Below are 16,445 nucleotides of genomic sequence, written 5' to 3'. Positions count from 1 at the left end.
AAGCCACTCTCTCATTAAAGTCATAGCAATAGATACGAGAAACAAGCAAGATGAGAACAACAAAAAGTACGAAAACTAGAGTCTTATCTTTTTTCTTTTAGTCGCTATATAGCACCATTTTTTTAGAGTGTATGTCTATTTCAAATACGCATTCGACAAATACACCCTTTGGATATTCATCTATTATAAATAAGAGCATGAACCATTTACCGGCAAAATACTGTAGGCCAACAGCACATATTTTAAATCAGAAGAGACTTGATATTTGGTGGGCTTGTAGGATGCCTGAAATCAAAGAAAAATTTGCACTTACAATCATCCCTCTTTAAGTCTAAAATTACATTACAGCACATGAGTAGTGGTATAAGATCTAACAAATGTACACATATGTTGACTTAACTGCACAACATTTACAAAGCAGCACGCAATGCTCTTATTTATAAAACTGTACGAACCTGGTTGCGAAAACTCTCGAACATCTTGTTCTTCACCAGAACCTCTGTATTATTGGTCACCACATTCCGTTTGACCACATCACCCTCCCGTGTGCGGTATATCAGTTCAAAATCTGATGAAAGAGATGAAAGAAACCATTTATAGGTCATTATAAAGGTCAACAGGGACAAAGGTCAAGAGACATTGGGACCAGTCAGCTTGTCATTTTCGCAAAATTAACTCGTTTTATGGGGAAAGGGTTTATTTTGACAATAATGACTATACATTATCCTTTTTATGACATGGCTACTTATTAATAAATGGACATAAAATAAAGACTTGAGTTGAATTTAGAGACAATGGACTAAAACAAGTACCATAAAGTTAGCAGCTACTGTATCTATTCCACCATTTCTATTCCAGCATCACAGAATGCTGTGATTGACCAATCAGAATAAAGCACTTTAGAGAGCTTTGTAAATGATACCTGATGCATTTATTTTATTTACAGGGCTCAACATAATGATTTACTGTATGCTATACCCTATATAATCTTACTATTTGAACTATCACACTCATGATGTTAAAGATGGCACACCATCAATCCACAAAGGATCCATTCGGCTGATGGAAGATAACTCTTTACTGGTGAGCATTTAAAATGGCCTGAGATCTTTTTAATAACCCATATCAATTTATTCTTCCATTTACTTTGAAAATGCTTTTAAACCCTTTTTACAACTCATTACAACCATTGGACCATTTGTCTCTGCTCTAAAAGTCTAGGTTTTGCAAAGACAACCGTGTTCTTTATTTATTCAGGTTGTAAATGTTATACCTACCCTGGTAAACAAGCCTGCGACAGACCTGAATGCAGATAGCTCCCGGCCTGATAAATAATACAGACGAGTGATCGCTTTTAAAAAGGCTCTATGATGGGTTGTGGAGCATGTCAGAGTCAGAATAATGAGTCTCTTTCTCAGAGGTAAACACAGCCTTAAATCAACAAATGCATTTTCAAGGGCACAATAGCAAAACATGATTTATCAAAACATGCTGTTTACTTATGTTAAGATAGACATCTTTTAAGCTGTTTTACATGATACCAGGGCTGCACTTTTACAAACCTTTATACCACTAACAGGGACCAATTATACAGTAGCTCCCCATTCCTATCCATGCCAAATAAATCTAGCAAAATGCCAAATAAATCTAGCAAGAGCATGACAAAAACATTACAACAAACTGCTATTACTTACAAGTGCACTTCTTTTCCTTGCCGTTTCATTATTTATAATATTTATATTATTTATAAGTTCACAAGAATGACATTGTCTGCGCTGTTGTTTATCACAAAATGCAGAAACTCATATCACATTCACCTCTAAAGATCTGTTAATGCCAAGTAATAATCCATTGTGCTCTTTTTTCAATAAACAAAAACAGAAGGATTTTTATAAATGCAAGCCATAGTTTCAATGACAGGTTATGCAGTGTTAGTGCTCCCAGACAAAGTGGCACTGTAACGCTGTATTCTGCATCATTACATCAGAAAAGTCAGACTTGACCATTTAAAATAAATAGTAGACCAATTTTCAGTTTGCGGCTTGATGTCTTGTTCTATTGTGTAATCATGCACCTTTTGTACGTTTATTGATAATGGAGAGTAAAGTCTAATAGGATATTCTATATGGCGGATCAAAAGGGAACATGCTAATATAAGACTGTACACAGAATGCTTATATGGAATAAAACAAGCAATAAATAAAAACATAAAATTCATATATTGTTGAGGTTAATGTGGCATACTAATGTGGACTGATGGTTCAGAGAGCTGCAGATATACTAATACTGAATTACAGTAGTTACTGACCTACATTAATTCAAAAATTCATCCTTCAGTCTTTCATCTACTATTTTTGAATAAGTGAATGAATATCATTTTGATTAACAAAATAAAAATAAATAACTGGCAAGAGTGAACAGTGAATAGTTGTGCAGAAAACATGCATGTCTTAATATGATACCAGGAATGTATTAATAGCTGTACACTCTATGAAGCATGAAAATCAGTAGATGGTTTAAACGTGTGCACTTAAGCACAGCCAATACATAAATGTAAAAATCTTTATTGAAAATTGAATACATGCTGTATGTATGTCTGTACATAAAACAAAAAACAAGGAAAGCATTGCTACTCTCATTTTCTAAAAAGACCTTGCAAGTGTTTTTAAATGTCATTATATAAAGACACAGTTCGTGTGTTGTTTTAGGTGCAGTATTAATGTCGGCATAAGATGATCTATGATTAATAAAAAAAGATGGATTTACAAAAAAAATTCAAGACAGTTTTTTATATACATTCACATTTAAGATATAATTATGAGTTCATATTTGTAAATGGGTAGTTGACAAATAAACTGCACACGTGTCTTATGGTGTGACGTAGCAAGACAAAAATCTCTCTTATGCTCTTTTATATTATAAATATAAATATGAATAGCATAAAATAATATTCTATTACCAGTTTGTTTTCTAAATGTTTGCTGTCACAGCATAGGTCACATATACGGTTTATTTGTCAACTACCCAAATGATGATAGCCCTGCATCACAAACGACCATCTAGAAATCATGGAAATTAACTATTTTCCATGCAAGATAGCTTCATACATTTCATCACATTCATACATTTCACAGCCGTGAAAAGTTACTGTATCCAAGAGGTAATGTAGTACAATTTTCACAGGCAATACAATGCAATAAAAAACTGCATCTTTTAAGTGCAAGCTGAAAATCTTATAACACCAACTCAAAATGATTCAAAACTGAACAGAGGAAGAAAAAAAGTAACGATGGAAAATAATATAACTCAACGGATGGTTTTTACCTAAAGTTTCAGAAAGATTCCATGCCATCCGAATGATGCTCCATATATATCCTGGTGATGCAATTTCTTATTTAGTTGTCATGAGATGTTGGAACTAGTGCCTGCAGCCACGCACAGCTCCAGAGTCAAAGAGAGTGACAGGAAAACTCAAATGTTACTCACCGTTAAGCCATGTAGCCTCAGGGTCATGTGCCTGGAGCTGTCCATTGAAAAGGTCCTCAATAGTGACTTTCTTCTTAGAGGCCAGACTGTCATCCTCATCTGTGGAGCAGAAGATTACAACAATATTTCAGCAGACAACTAGAACAGGAATGATTTGCAGATTCACTTTGATGTTGCCTATTCGTTTTAAAAGTCTATTTGAATATTTAAGAAAAGACAGACTTTAGACACCGAAAGGCAGACAGATGTAATAAATCATAACAAAACAGAACACAACGCAATGTAAACAATGCAAATCTTAAATAACTTTGAACAGTCTATTCTGACTTTCAATACTGGTTCTTTTTATTACTGAACAGGGTAACAAAAAATGTATTTATAATATCTTGAATTATTAATATGTTAGAAGCGTCTCCATGTCTGATTAATATGCGTAGATCTTTACCAACTCTGCATGCACAGCGCTGAAAACAACCAGGAACAAAGTAAAAGATTTAGTTTAATCCATCGAATATTAAAGAGACAGTTCACCCCCCAAAAATACAATGGTAGCCAAAAGTGCGTCACAAAAGATCTTCTTTTGGGTTCAACAGAATAAAGAAATGAATAAAGCAATTTTTCATACTATGATAGTCAATGGTGGCCAAGAACTGTTTGGCTGCAAGCATTCTTTCAAATATCTTTCTCTGTGTTCAGAACAAAGAAATGTATACAGATTTGGAACAGCTTGCGTGCGAGTAAATGAAGACAGAATTTTCATCCTTTAAATTCAGCGTTTTATCATTTCTCCTCGTGTGTTGCATGAAAAAAGTCAGTCCTACAGGTTTGTCCCAGAGCGCGCTTAATGAGACTACTGCAACACTCCAATCTATACTAGACATGATCAAGACCTTCTACCTCCTCCATGTGGAATCAGTCAGTGGTGACTCACAGATTGTTTTTAGGGTATCAGCACACTTTTCTGGCGTTAGCAGTGTCAACACAGAAGCGTGTGTACTCAGTGATGCAATCAGTGAGACCTTCAATATTGTCCCCGTTAAAGTTAGTGACTTGGCCTTGGATGACCCATCTTATTCCTGTTTCGCAGATCTCTATTTGAAGAAACTTCATTTTTAATGCTATGAGCTTAAGATTGCACCGTCTACCTTATATTGCACCAGCTCATCTACTTCAGTTGTACCAGGTTCTTGGTTTTCATTTGTTGGAAGATTAATAAAATCAGGAATCATTTAATTGAACCTTTTGTGGAATACACGCCTATTGATCCATTTGCATCATTGCCAATTTGACAGAAAGCACTAGAAGTTTATCTAGAGGTTCTGTGAGCTCCTTTCTCTATTTTCTGATTATATAATAACATAAGTTGATCTATCAAAACACTGGAATCAATCTGAAAATCAATGCAGAAAAATGTTGTAATTTTCCACCACTTCTTTAATCAATTTTATATTTTTGTTCATAGAACACTTTTTATGTCAGTTGAACTTTGTGAGGTTGAGACACTGGTCTTCCGGTTTTCTTGTCTGGTGGCATAACTAAAGAAAGAAACGTAAGAATTTGTGGACATGCGAAAGTGCCACAAACAGGGCAAAATAACAGCGGTGTCTTTTAAGTGTGGGCAAAACTCCCACCATCTTGTCGTGTTTCTTGTCCCGTGAGAGTTGCCTTCAGCAAACAACTCCCTTGCCAGCGCACAGGACCACGGCCAATTACCAGAGCTGACGCGAGGCAGAGGGTGAGACTAGGTTTCCCCAGTGTGTCTCATTCTATTTAGAGCTCTATTGATCTGCACACATTGATCTAATCAGAGTTTTTTTTCTGTTAGGCGAATGCACTCTCCCACATACGTTGTCTGGCTATAATGGGCTCCATTCAGGAGGAGTTTAACATTCTGTAACTTTGTAACTTAGATTAAGGAGTGGGAGTGAGATCTCCAAACTTGGTTTAATGTGATTTTTCATTTCACCATCTCAGATATCAAAGTAGAACCTAACACATCACTGTTTGCGGAAAAGCAGAAAACTTTGGAGTTAAACTTTTTAGAGAGAAGCTAATCTTTTGCTTTAGTTTTATGGGTTATTGGTATCGTTCTTCAAGCTCCATGAGGAAAACACCTCGCTCTCAATTAGGCTGAGGGTTAAAAATGAGTTCATTCATTTCTTCAGGCTACTCTTAATTTAGGCTCTCCAACAATTGATAAGTGTATGTGTGCATATTTAATAATTCATGTTTGAAAAGATATTTCAGCTGAACTCTGGGGAAACACGCGGCCCACTTTCTCTTGATAAAGAACAGTCATATTATACTAATTACCCAGAAAAATAACTTGAATGCTTGAAGAACAGTCATTTTTGAGACATTTCGAGGACCTAAAGTAATAATCTAACAATCAACCATTAAAAACTTAGCTCAGATCATTCAGTATAGCTAAGATGACTTGTTGACTTTCTATGGTTTATTTTTTCCATACTGTAAGTGAAACAACTTTTGCCTCATATGTTTCTATTATTCTATTATGTTTCTATTATTAATCATTATAAGTCTCTTATAAAACTCCTGACAAAGACATGAAAGATCTTTGGTAACACTTCAGTATAGGGTGCAATTCTCACTATTAACTAGTTGTTATTAGCATGCCTGTTATTGGCATATTGGCTGTTTATTAGTACTCATAAAGCACATATTCTGCATGACCATACTCTACATCCCCAATCCTACCCAATACCTTCAGTATAGGAATTGCCCCCTATACTGAAGTGTGACCAGATCTTTTTTTAAGAAAGATTGCAAAGACCTTATTCTACGAAGAAAAATCTGAAGCAAAGTTTTCATGCAATCTGAAAGAGACATTTGTAAATGTAATAATTATAATAATTCAGGTTTTCTCTTTCTCTTAATTCAGGTTTTCGTTCCGGGAGGTGTGTAAAAGGGTGAAAAAAACAACACACAAAAGCTACTGTAAGATCTACTGTACAGTAACTATGGTGTTGTAAATAATGCTTGAGGTTTATTTCAAGAACAAGGAAAACATCATAAGAATTTAAAAAGATCTACTGTATACAAATTCATGTGAAGAACACAAAGAATATGGACACATGTTGGTCTACAACACATGTGACTAGGTACGAGAACCTAGGGCAGTGCATTTATTATTAGTAGATTGATTATTGTATGTCAGAGGTGCACAGACACTTACTTGGTGTTAGCAGAATGACAGAGGTGACGATCAGAGAACAGATGACCAGAATAACCAGCAGTGCAATAGCGATTCCTTTCCAGTTCCTCTGTGGAGGACTGCTTCCAACCAGCTCCTGTCAATCACAAGTAGAAATAATAAACATTCTGTTTTAGAAAAGGAAAAATGCAATAGAGAACAAGATTGGAAAAATAAAATCCTAATGAAAAGGCTCCAGTGGACAGGTGTTTAGACATACTGAGCTGACTGCTTGTAATGTGTGTTGTCAGTGAGAGAGTTTCACAGTTCGGCACTCTCATGACTAAAGGCTTTTTAGTTGGTTTAGGAACAACCATCAATTTGCGAGTCAGTATTCCTGCTGTATATTTAGTAAGGAATAATCCACAGCTAGCCGTGCGTTAAAGGGTTTTAATGCACGACGTGGAGGCCATGAACCCCCCGACGCGAAGCACTGGTCTAGCTAGCCGTGCGTTGAAATCCTTTAACGCACGGCTAGCTGTGGATTATCCCACTTATACCATGGTCATTTGCCAAGTTAAATCTTTATTGATGTTAACAGTGAAACTTTAGATCAAACAGGTGAAATTACAGTGATTTTGTCAGTTAAATTTCAAATGTAATCAAACTTACTGGAGCTACCTGTGCGTTAAAGGGTTTTAATGCACACCTTCCAGCCAATCAGAATCGAGTATTCAAAAAGACCATGGTATAAGTAAGCATATTGCACAGGTGGGGACAGTTCCATTAAAGATCATTCTGAGAAACACGTTTTCCCAAATTTTGTTTATAATGAAAGTTAATTCATTAAATACTACTGCAAATGGTATAATGAAATGTGTATAAATTAAACACAATTTTATTTACATTTTTGTTCATATTTATGAATTTCTTTTTCAAATTCAGTTCAGGAACTAAATTGGATTTGAATGATCATTCTCAGTATTCAAGACTACATGTGACTACATAATTATTTTCTCAAATAAAAAAAACCACTTCTGACAAATCTGTTAAGATTATGCTGTTGCAATTATGAGACATCTGTCAATGTTCTGATCTGTTATACCAACTGTTAAAACAAGAAAAACACAGAATGCACAGATTGACTGTGATATTTAGTGTCTATTCACAGAGTAGCCTATTTATCCAGTGAGACCGTGCAGATGTTCATTAGTGTGATTAGTTTAGACCAGCGCTTGTGTAAGGGTGCTGGTGGTCTGTACGGGAAAGACCAATCACCAGGGGACTAGTGAGAATGTGATTGCTCAGGACAGCTTCCTGTCTGGGTTGGGACCACTGGGGAGCTCTGAACTGTGCTGGTCTATTTCAAGAGTGAAATGAGACAGAGACTGAGCTGACAGAAACAAATCAGAGAGGAGAGAAAAAATTATTGGAAGTCACTACACCTGATGTTTTTGTAAACCAGAGCGAACCGGAGTGTAAACCAGAGCGGTTTAAGAAAACATTCTGTGCTGTTTGTAAAGGGGATAGATCTGTATTCTGATTGGACGAGTCGTATTTAAAGCCATTGTGTTGATGAAGTACCCAATTCTATATTAATACGACAAGTTGCTATTGAGCTTGTGAACCATAAATAGCCTAGTGCTGACTAATGAACCATATTACTTAGTGCAGGAATTGTTTATTCTATTTAATAATATTAATAAATCGAAGTATTTATTGTACGCTGGTGGCTGTTATTATAATGCTGCTGTGGCCAGTAAATAAAAACAATTTACACAAGGCCAAGCGATATTGTGATTTTACCAACACAATCTAATGGCTAATTTGTATCAATTCATGTTTTAGTATGATCTCCATTCTCCCAAGTGAACAATTTACATTACACAGTATGAATTCATACAAAATTACCACATTGTAATGTTTCCCAGTGAGATCAGGTTGGAAATCATATTTTTTTACCAGCTAAGATGACTATAATACACAATTGCTTTAACATGCAAGTGGTTTTGTAAAGAATGTTTTTTTTTCAAGAGCAAGGAAAACATTATAACACACAGCAGTTTGTTTTAATTGATATGCCTGATGAAACTGGCATTTCATTTGACCCCTGTAGGTGAAGTATTTGCAAAATCACAGCTAATGAAACAGTGCCTCTATCTGAAATCACATCACGAAAGCAGATCACAATTAATGCAGTATCATTCACAAACTGAACAATTCACAAACACTGTAATCAATGCTGGTTAGTCAACAAGCCATGTTATCGTAAAAGTAGAAATCTATCTGTGTCCAAATAAAGGTCAAGTGCCCTTCAGTGAAATGAAGCAACAATCTGCTTTCATTAGATAAACTTTATTGCCTAAAAGCAGAAGTGGCATTTTTACCAAACTCGAAAAGCATCCTTGAGTAGTGTGGTCCCCCAGAGTCGTGTCTAAAAGGGTGGCACAGGGTGACCCTGGTCTCCCACAAAATATACCTGTTTCCTTGTGCCCCCCCAACAGCACAGACTGATCAGCGTATAACATCTGCAGGTGCAATTCGGGTGCATTTAAAACCTCACGCGCTGTACTGATGTCATAATCTGCAGCGCCGTTTGAAGTAGAACACACCTACTCACTGTCTGGCTCACTACCATTTATTTCCTGTATATTTACGACACCATTGGATTAGAGTGCTGTCAATTTTACATTGCTCAACGCCATTGGACTAAAGTGCTGTCAATTTTACAATGCTCAAAGCCCTTGGATTAGAGTGCTGTCAATTTCACAACCAATGCTCAACGCCATTGGATACGCTATACACACTGGTGATGCGGAATACACAGCTCAAACAGGAGAAGCGCTATTAAGCAGGCTGCAGACCACATCTATGTTCCTGTAAGTATTAATTTAAGTATGAAATACGTTAATGTATGTTGAAAGCTTGGTTGTGTTATTCAGCCGAGATGCACCAGCACAGCTTATAATAAAACTCGTTGTTACGTTTCTTCCTGTTGTTTCAAAGATTAAAGGCACAATCACTGCAGTAACATGGTAAAGGCGCAAATGTACGTTAGGGTTTTAAGAATGTTCTGACATTTGGAATTTTAAGATGTAGAATAGTAAATTTGAATAAACAAACGTTATTGCATCTTATATATATTTTTTGTTTGCAATGTCGAAGAACAGCTTCACGTTTAAATGATTTTGTCTTTAATCAGATGAAAATATGGCTATTAAATATACACTGTAAAAAATTGCTGTTAAAAAACAGCCAAATTCTGACAGTAACATACCGTTTTTTGTTAAAACAGTAATATACTGTAGAAAACAATGCATCCTGGGCATTATTTTGCAGTTTAAGAAACTACTGTTAATTTACAGCCATCCGTCAACAGTAATCTACTGTTGTACTGTATGCAATGCATTGTGGGCTGTGTTAACCCCTTGAGACCCTGCTTCAATAAGAATGGACATTATGTCTTTTTTGGTTTAGACCAATAAAACTGCACGTTTCTATCATTTTAATAATACCTCACAGATTGTTTACCAAGTTAATGGTAACCTCATTGTCTTGCCCCTGTTATATTTTATTTGAATATGTTATGTTTTTCAAAAAAATCTAAAGATATTTTAGAGTTGTACAACACAGGATTTTATTTATTTAATGTCCATCCCAGTGGACATGCGGTCTTAAAAATTATAAAATAAATGGCAGACTTTTTTGCACTCCAGCTCATTACACACAATTGGCATTTCACAAACATTGATCCCTTGATTACCAAGCACAAGCATAAATATGATCAAATCAGCCATCAAGTATACGCAGAAACCCAACAGGCACAATCAGACATATAGAGCCTATATAGGCTACACATGTGGTACACAGACTGAAATACTGCAAAAAATATGTTTTTTCTATTTACTTATTGTATTACTCAGTCCTACAATAAATATGTATTTTGTTAGCAATTTTTTTTACTTTGACTTCTATCACACTGTTTAGGTTTAAATTATAATTCACATGGTTAAAACATGCAATTTTATGTTGCTTCAGTTGGGGTTTACAGTGTTGTGGACTTGAAAAAAAAACATACAAAATCGTGAAAGTTACCACAAATCCTATTTTTACATTTGTTTCTAAATTAAAGAACAGTTAATGTCAACTCAATATTTTTGCATATCCTTTTAGCATAGGAAAATATCAGAGAGTAAATAACAGTACAATGCAGTATTTTTCTGGAGCATGAGAATTAGTTTGGTAAAAGTTCGTGATTGTTTCGTCAGTTCAGTAAGTTCACAATTCTTTAGCGTCCCGAATCATTTTCAGTCAGGTACTTTTGGCCAGGTGGAGTTTTCCCACAAATGTGATGTCAGACTTTTCTGCCCGAAGAGGACCCACGAGAGGAGGACGGACCATCCGTAGCGCTTTATCTGCACCAACCTGCATTTGCACGATCAAATTACACGGTAAATAAAGCATGTTTTTACTTTTATCGAGAGTATGTGGTTCAGAAAGGAAGTATTATCAAGTAATGTTTGAAAATGCTGCCTAACAAACTGTAGTTAGTAAGTAACTTACGCGATTTAAAAAGGGCTCGTCATCTCCGAGATATAACCCAAATGTTCATATTTACTTGCATTTTACAGACCCCAAGTTTTATCGGCTTGTTTTGTCATCTCTGAACTTTCAAAACTGTGGTTATTGCAAACTTGCTAACGTTAGTAATCTTAAACAGTCTGTTGCTAATGCTAATAACAGTAGCTGCAAATCACCACTAAACGTAATGTTTGAAATTGCGATGATTTTCCGTTTAAATGTGGCTTATGTTTGAAAGGAAAGCAAACTGATAGTTTGAGTGTTTAGCAAATACAGATTGATTTAGCATCACTTGCGTAATGATTAGACATGGTGGTGGAAAAAAATGAGAGGGAAGAGAAACATATTTTTAATGCTTTTGCGTTATCTTGCAAAACTTTTGCGTTCACGCGAGAAACATTGCGTTCTCTCGCAAAGATATTTGCGTTATCTTCCAAAACATTCAAACGTCCTGTTGTCCCGCTCCGTACATTAACAATGGAGCGGTTTATAGTAGATTCCCAATAACTCGTGAGCTAAACGTTGTTATAACACAAATAACACACAATTCCTTAGATTAGGATCTACATCCCAGTCTTCCTCAAAACGAGAATATAAATTGATATCATCTGAGCAGGCGACATGGACATGCAAAGTGACTGTTAATCCGAAAAGCGTTACTACAAAAATAGTAATTAATAACTTAAATGTTACACACTGAAGTCTCACCAAATTCAGTTTACACATTAATGCTCTCCTGCTGAATTTAAACTGGTTTTAGTTATACTACAGTATGTAACACTGAAGTTAATGACTATAATTAGTAGCCTAATGATATTCGTGTTTTGCACTTTGCAGACGATCCCTTCGGTATTGTCTCAGCCAGCTCCCGCCTGAGATCAATAAAAGGCTCGATTTGTGGAAAATTAAGTTAAAGTTCATTGTTTACGTTACATAGAATGTGGTGTAATTTGTGTTATAAGAACGTTTAGCTCACGAGTTATTGGTCCCGGAATCTGCGACTATAGACCAATGTTTATGTAGCCTACTGAGCTAGTCTTAAATTCTGCCAGCGGGACATTAAACATGAAGTGTTTGCGAGGGAATGCAATGTTTCTCGCGTGAACGCAAAAGTTTTGCGAGATAACGCAAAAGCTTTAAAAAATATTTTTCTCTTCCCTCTCATTTTTTTCCACCACCATGTCCCTAAAAGGACTCCGTATAATACTGATATTGGTCACATGGATAATTAGCCATTTATTCTCGTCTCATTTCCAACATATTTGAGCCTTATATCGCTGCATATTTAGTGTTTAGTGTCAACGCTTATCTAAATGTTGATTAAGTTTAATTTGATATTTTTTTTGTTTTCTGCTGTTTTACAGTGTTCCATGGAGAACATCAGGGAGAAAAACAAGCAACCAACGTTATGGTCATCTGCAACAGATGGTTGATGGATAGTTCCTAATTACATTTTTGAATGCCAGCACCTTCAGTATCTAATAAGACTTAATAAATGTACTCTCATGTTTTAAATATGTCAAGTTTAAAGGGGGTAGCCTCTGTTATTTAACCTGTTTTATTGCCATTGTTTTTATTTGTAAGTTTCAATTATTTGTTTTGCTACTGAAAAACTTGACTTGGTTGCTTGGTACTTGAGTCATTCTTTTTTTGTGTTGCTGCTCTTAAATAAAAAAGTTGTTTATGTCCTTTCTAAAACATTTGCTTATAATTGTATTACTATTTTTTTATTATAGATATTTTATGTTAAGCAGACATGTGTAGCCCAAAGGACAATATTGTGCAATAAAGATGAAGTTAAAAAACAGCTATGTACTGTCGTTAATTCTTACAGCAATATACCGTAAAATAATTTAACAGCATGAATAACGTAAAATTACGGTAAATTACTGGCGTCTCTGCTGCCAGCATTTTACTGTTAAATACGGGAAAAACAGCAATGCACTGTATTTCGTTTTTACAGCAATATACAGTAAAATAATTTAACAGCATGAATAGCGTAAAATTACGGTAAATTACTGCCGTCTCTGCTGCCAGCATTTTACCGTTATTTTACAGAACAATTTTTTACAGTGTACTATTTGAGTAGTATGGATGATTAAGTTAGAAGTTTCTTTATTTTTAGACAGAATTTTGTAGAAAAATGAAAAGGGCACAAAGTCAGGCACAGCAGAATGACATTTAAGGTTTCTTCTAGCAGAAACAATGTTAAAGATAGGCAGTTGCAGTACAGTGCAGCACAGGTCAGAGCCGGCCAGAGACGGCCAGTGAGGACTACACCAGCAGCCATCTATCTGCAGCAACAGGTGAAAGTCAGAACATGAGCAATTTTTACAAAAAATTCACATGATACCACTTCACAATCATACATTAACCATTTAAAAATGACAATTGAAAAGAACTTGAGAACAATTACTGTCCGTTTAATGTTTTTTATTTATAAAAAGAGAGATATGTTGTCCAGGCACTTGTGCAGTGCCATTTTTATGTCATACCACTTGTGTTGTGGCACATGACTTTTCCCATGGACCCCCCTGACTGGTTCTTGGTTCCCCTTGTGCCACCCCATTAAAAAAATCCTAGAATCGCCCCTGGTCCCCCCCAAAGAACTATGATTTAGAATGTCTTTAAAGGGGGCCTTTCACGAAAATCAGACTTTTTCCTTGTTTAAGTGCTATAATCAGGTCACTGGTGCATCTACCAACTCAAAAAATGTGAAAAATGACAACCCAGCATCTTTGTTTGGGTGAGCCTATCTCTGCAAGCCTGTGAGAAAATGAGTCGATCAGATTTTGTACCCTTTCTGACATAGGTAGTGGTTCTTATTATAATATTACTGCCGCTTAACCTGAACGTTTCCACCCATGGCGCTGCCACCATTTTTGTTTTCACAGGCGACATACGTGTGTGAGTTCCGACACCATGGCAAAAGTTCGAGCAAAGCATGCTAACAGTTGGCTGCACAGACCAGCACAGAACACTGTTTAGAGTCCCAGCCTCAGAGGAGACAAGAGAGCAATGGATTTATTTTATTTACAATGGAAATCCTCCAGACTAATCGAGGCAAAGCTGCGGATAAAAACATTGTAAGTACCGGTATTTTTTTAAGTAAGACCTTTGTGTCAACTTGTGTAAAAGTTAAATGTTACTGTGACACGTTTGTCCGATTACTAGTAGAAAGCAATGTGTATGGTTTGCAAACACACAACGGGTTTGTCACGGGTACTTTCACTTATAGAAAGCAGTGTGTGTGGTTTGTAAATACGCGACCAGTTTGTCATGTGTACTTTTGCATATAGAAAACTTGACGCGTTTGTTAGGAGTCCGTTCGATTATGGAAAACAATGTGTTTGGTGTTTAAAGACGAGACACAGCGTTTCTCATTTTCTTTATGTGACCATTCTTTTTTTTGTCAGTGGAAGCACAGGCTCACAGCCCTGGCTGCGTTTTCTGCTAGAAAGGGGGTAGAGACTAGTAGCTCATTTGCACTTAAAGAGACACAAAACACACACACACACACACACACACACACACACACACCAACACACCAAAAAACACACCAATACAGCGCGTTTCTCCTCACATGCAAAACTGGGCATTTAGGGCATGGTATAATAAAAGATATGTAGTGTATTTTGAGTTGAATCTTCACAGACACATTCTGTGGAGCCCTAAGATTTATAATGCACTTGTGTAAATGTAGAAAAAATCTCCCTTTTAAAATATTAACAGACGAATACTGAACTGCAAAGGAACAAATGCAGAGATGTTCAAATAAAGCATTGTCGACCGTCGTGCTATTATATACTATATGTAGACCAGCACATCTGCGATTCCTATAGAAAATAATCATACATATTGTGTGCTGGTTTACCGGGGACCCGATGACAGTACTTAAACACAGAAAAATTTGGATTTTCATCCGATGACTCCTTTAAGTGCCGAGCATTGTTTTACCAGCCAGCTTCAAGGCCACATCAGCCTGATGAAATGTCACTGGAAAGCTAAAGGTTGATTGTCTCCATTACCTCTACACACGAGATGGCTAAAAACGAACTGCATTAGAATCCCTGGTTACACTTTTACAGTGCCCGTGTTACAGTGTAATTACACATTTAAGTAATGAGTAGTAATAATTAACTACATTTACTTACTATATCAGGGTCAGGGTTAGGATTTCAGAGGTCTACTTTGCTTTGAGCAGTTTGTTTATATCTCTGCATAGTATCTTTTTATAGATGTTATTTATTACTATTAATCCTTGCTGTCTAAAATGCCTATATGTAACTTTTTAATAAATGCATGGATGCATTTGATAAATGGGAAATAGTTCTGCTGACAGAAAACATTTCAGAATTACAGTCACACATGCAAACTTTATTTGTGGATAGTAAGAGTGAAAGGGTTTTAGATAACACTTTGGATGTGAGTAGCATACACTGAATAAAACAAAATGTGCCTACACAGGAGACTTAAATGTTTCCGGGGGTTTTGCAATCTCAATATAATGTGCTCAAATGTGCTCACCACCATTGCACAGGAAAATGATATGGTTTATTGAACAAATTAATGGAAGCACAATCAATGGAAACTAACAGGTCAAAAATATCCTATTATGGGCTTTTTAGCTAAATTTAAACATGAAAACAATTACGAAAATTTAAAAGGCTACATAAAAACCACCAAAACAGCAGTGTTCTAGAGACACAAAGTCACATTTCAAAACAGCGGCGGACCCCTGTTTCCTACAAACACTAAACTACACAACAACTATAAAACTTATAAATACTGTCCCCTCTTTTAACTTTCTTCAGCTTGCAATGCTCCTCACATAGGCCAAGTTGATAAGAGCATCTGCAAAACGACTCAAAAACGTATAGACTAATATCACTAAAAGTCATTAAAACATTAGCTAAATAGTTAACAAACTGATTCACAAATAATTTCTTTGCATAGTGCAAAGTGTTTGAAGCTGCAACAAAAGCATCTGCACTACAGTACAAATGGACATAGTATACAATAAACAAACGTGATATAAACGTTTCACAAAAAGAACCCTGCGTGTGATAAAACAGAGAAATCCTAAAACAAACCAAGCCAACGTTTTGCCTCTGTCTGCATATAAATTGGCTCTTCAATCTCAAAGTGAAATGTTTGTCAGAAACAAACAAAAGACGCAATGTCAAGGCAAATCTGGCGAGTCATCTTTAATTTCGGGATCCAA

The 16,445-nt window shown here is 36.0% G+C and overlaps 1 protein-coding gene across 5 annotated transcripts in view; it reads right to left on the bottom strand.

Annotated features, from left to right (window-relative positions):
• The window catches only part of dpp6b (dipeptidyl-peptidase 6b), a 112,308-nt gene that overhangs the window by 18,099 nt on the left and 77,764 nt on the right, over window positions 1–16,445 (bottom strand). For all 5 annotated transcript variants that reach the window (XM_057334872.1, XM_057334871.1, XM_057334874.1 and 2 more), the window contains 4 exons: window positions 6,683–6,797; window positions 3,487–3,585; window positions 456–568; window positions 211–285 (listed from right to left, as the gene is read on the bottom strand). In XM_057334872.1, coding sequence (XP_057190855.1) covers window positions 211–285; window positions 456–568; window positions 3,487–3,585; window positions 6,683–6,797 — 402 coding nt within the window. The remainder of the gene's footprint in view (window positions 1–210; window positions 286–455; window positions 569–3,486; window positions 3,586–6,682; window positions 6,798–16,445) is intronic.

Source organism: Triplophysa rosa, linkage group LG5, assembly GCF_024868665.1.
Source record: "Triplophysa rosa linkage group LG5, Trosa_1v2, whole genome shotgun sequence".
Classification (NCBI taxonomy): domain Eukaryota; kingdom Metazoa; phylum Chordata; class Actinopteri; order Cypriniformes; family Nemacheilidae; genus Triplophysa; species Triplophysa rosa.
This window is presented reverse-complemented; position numbering and strand designations above follow the sequence as displayed.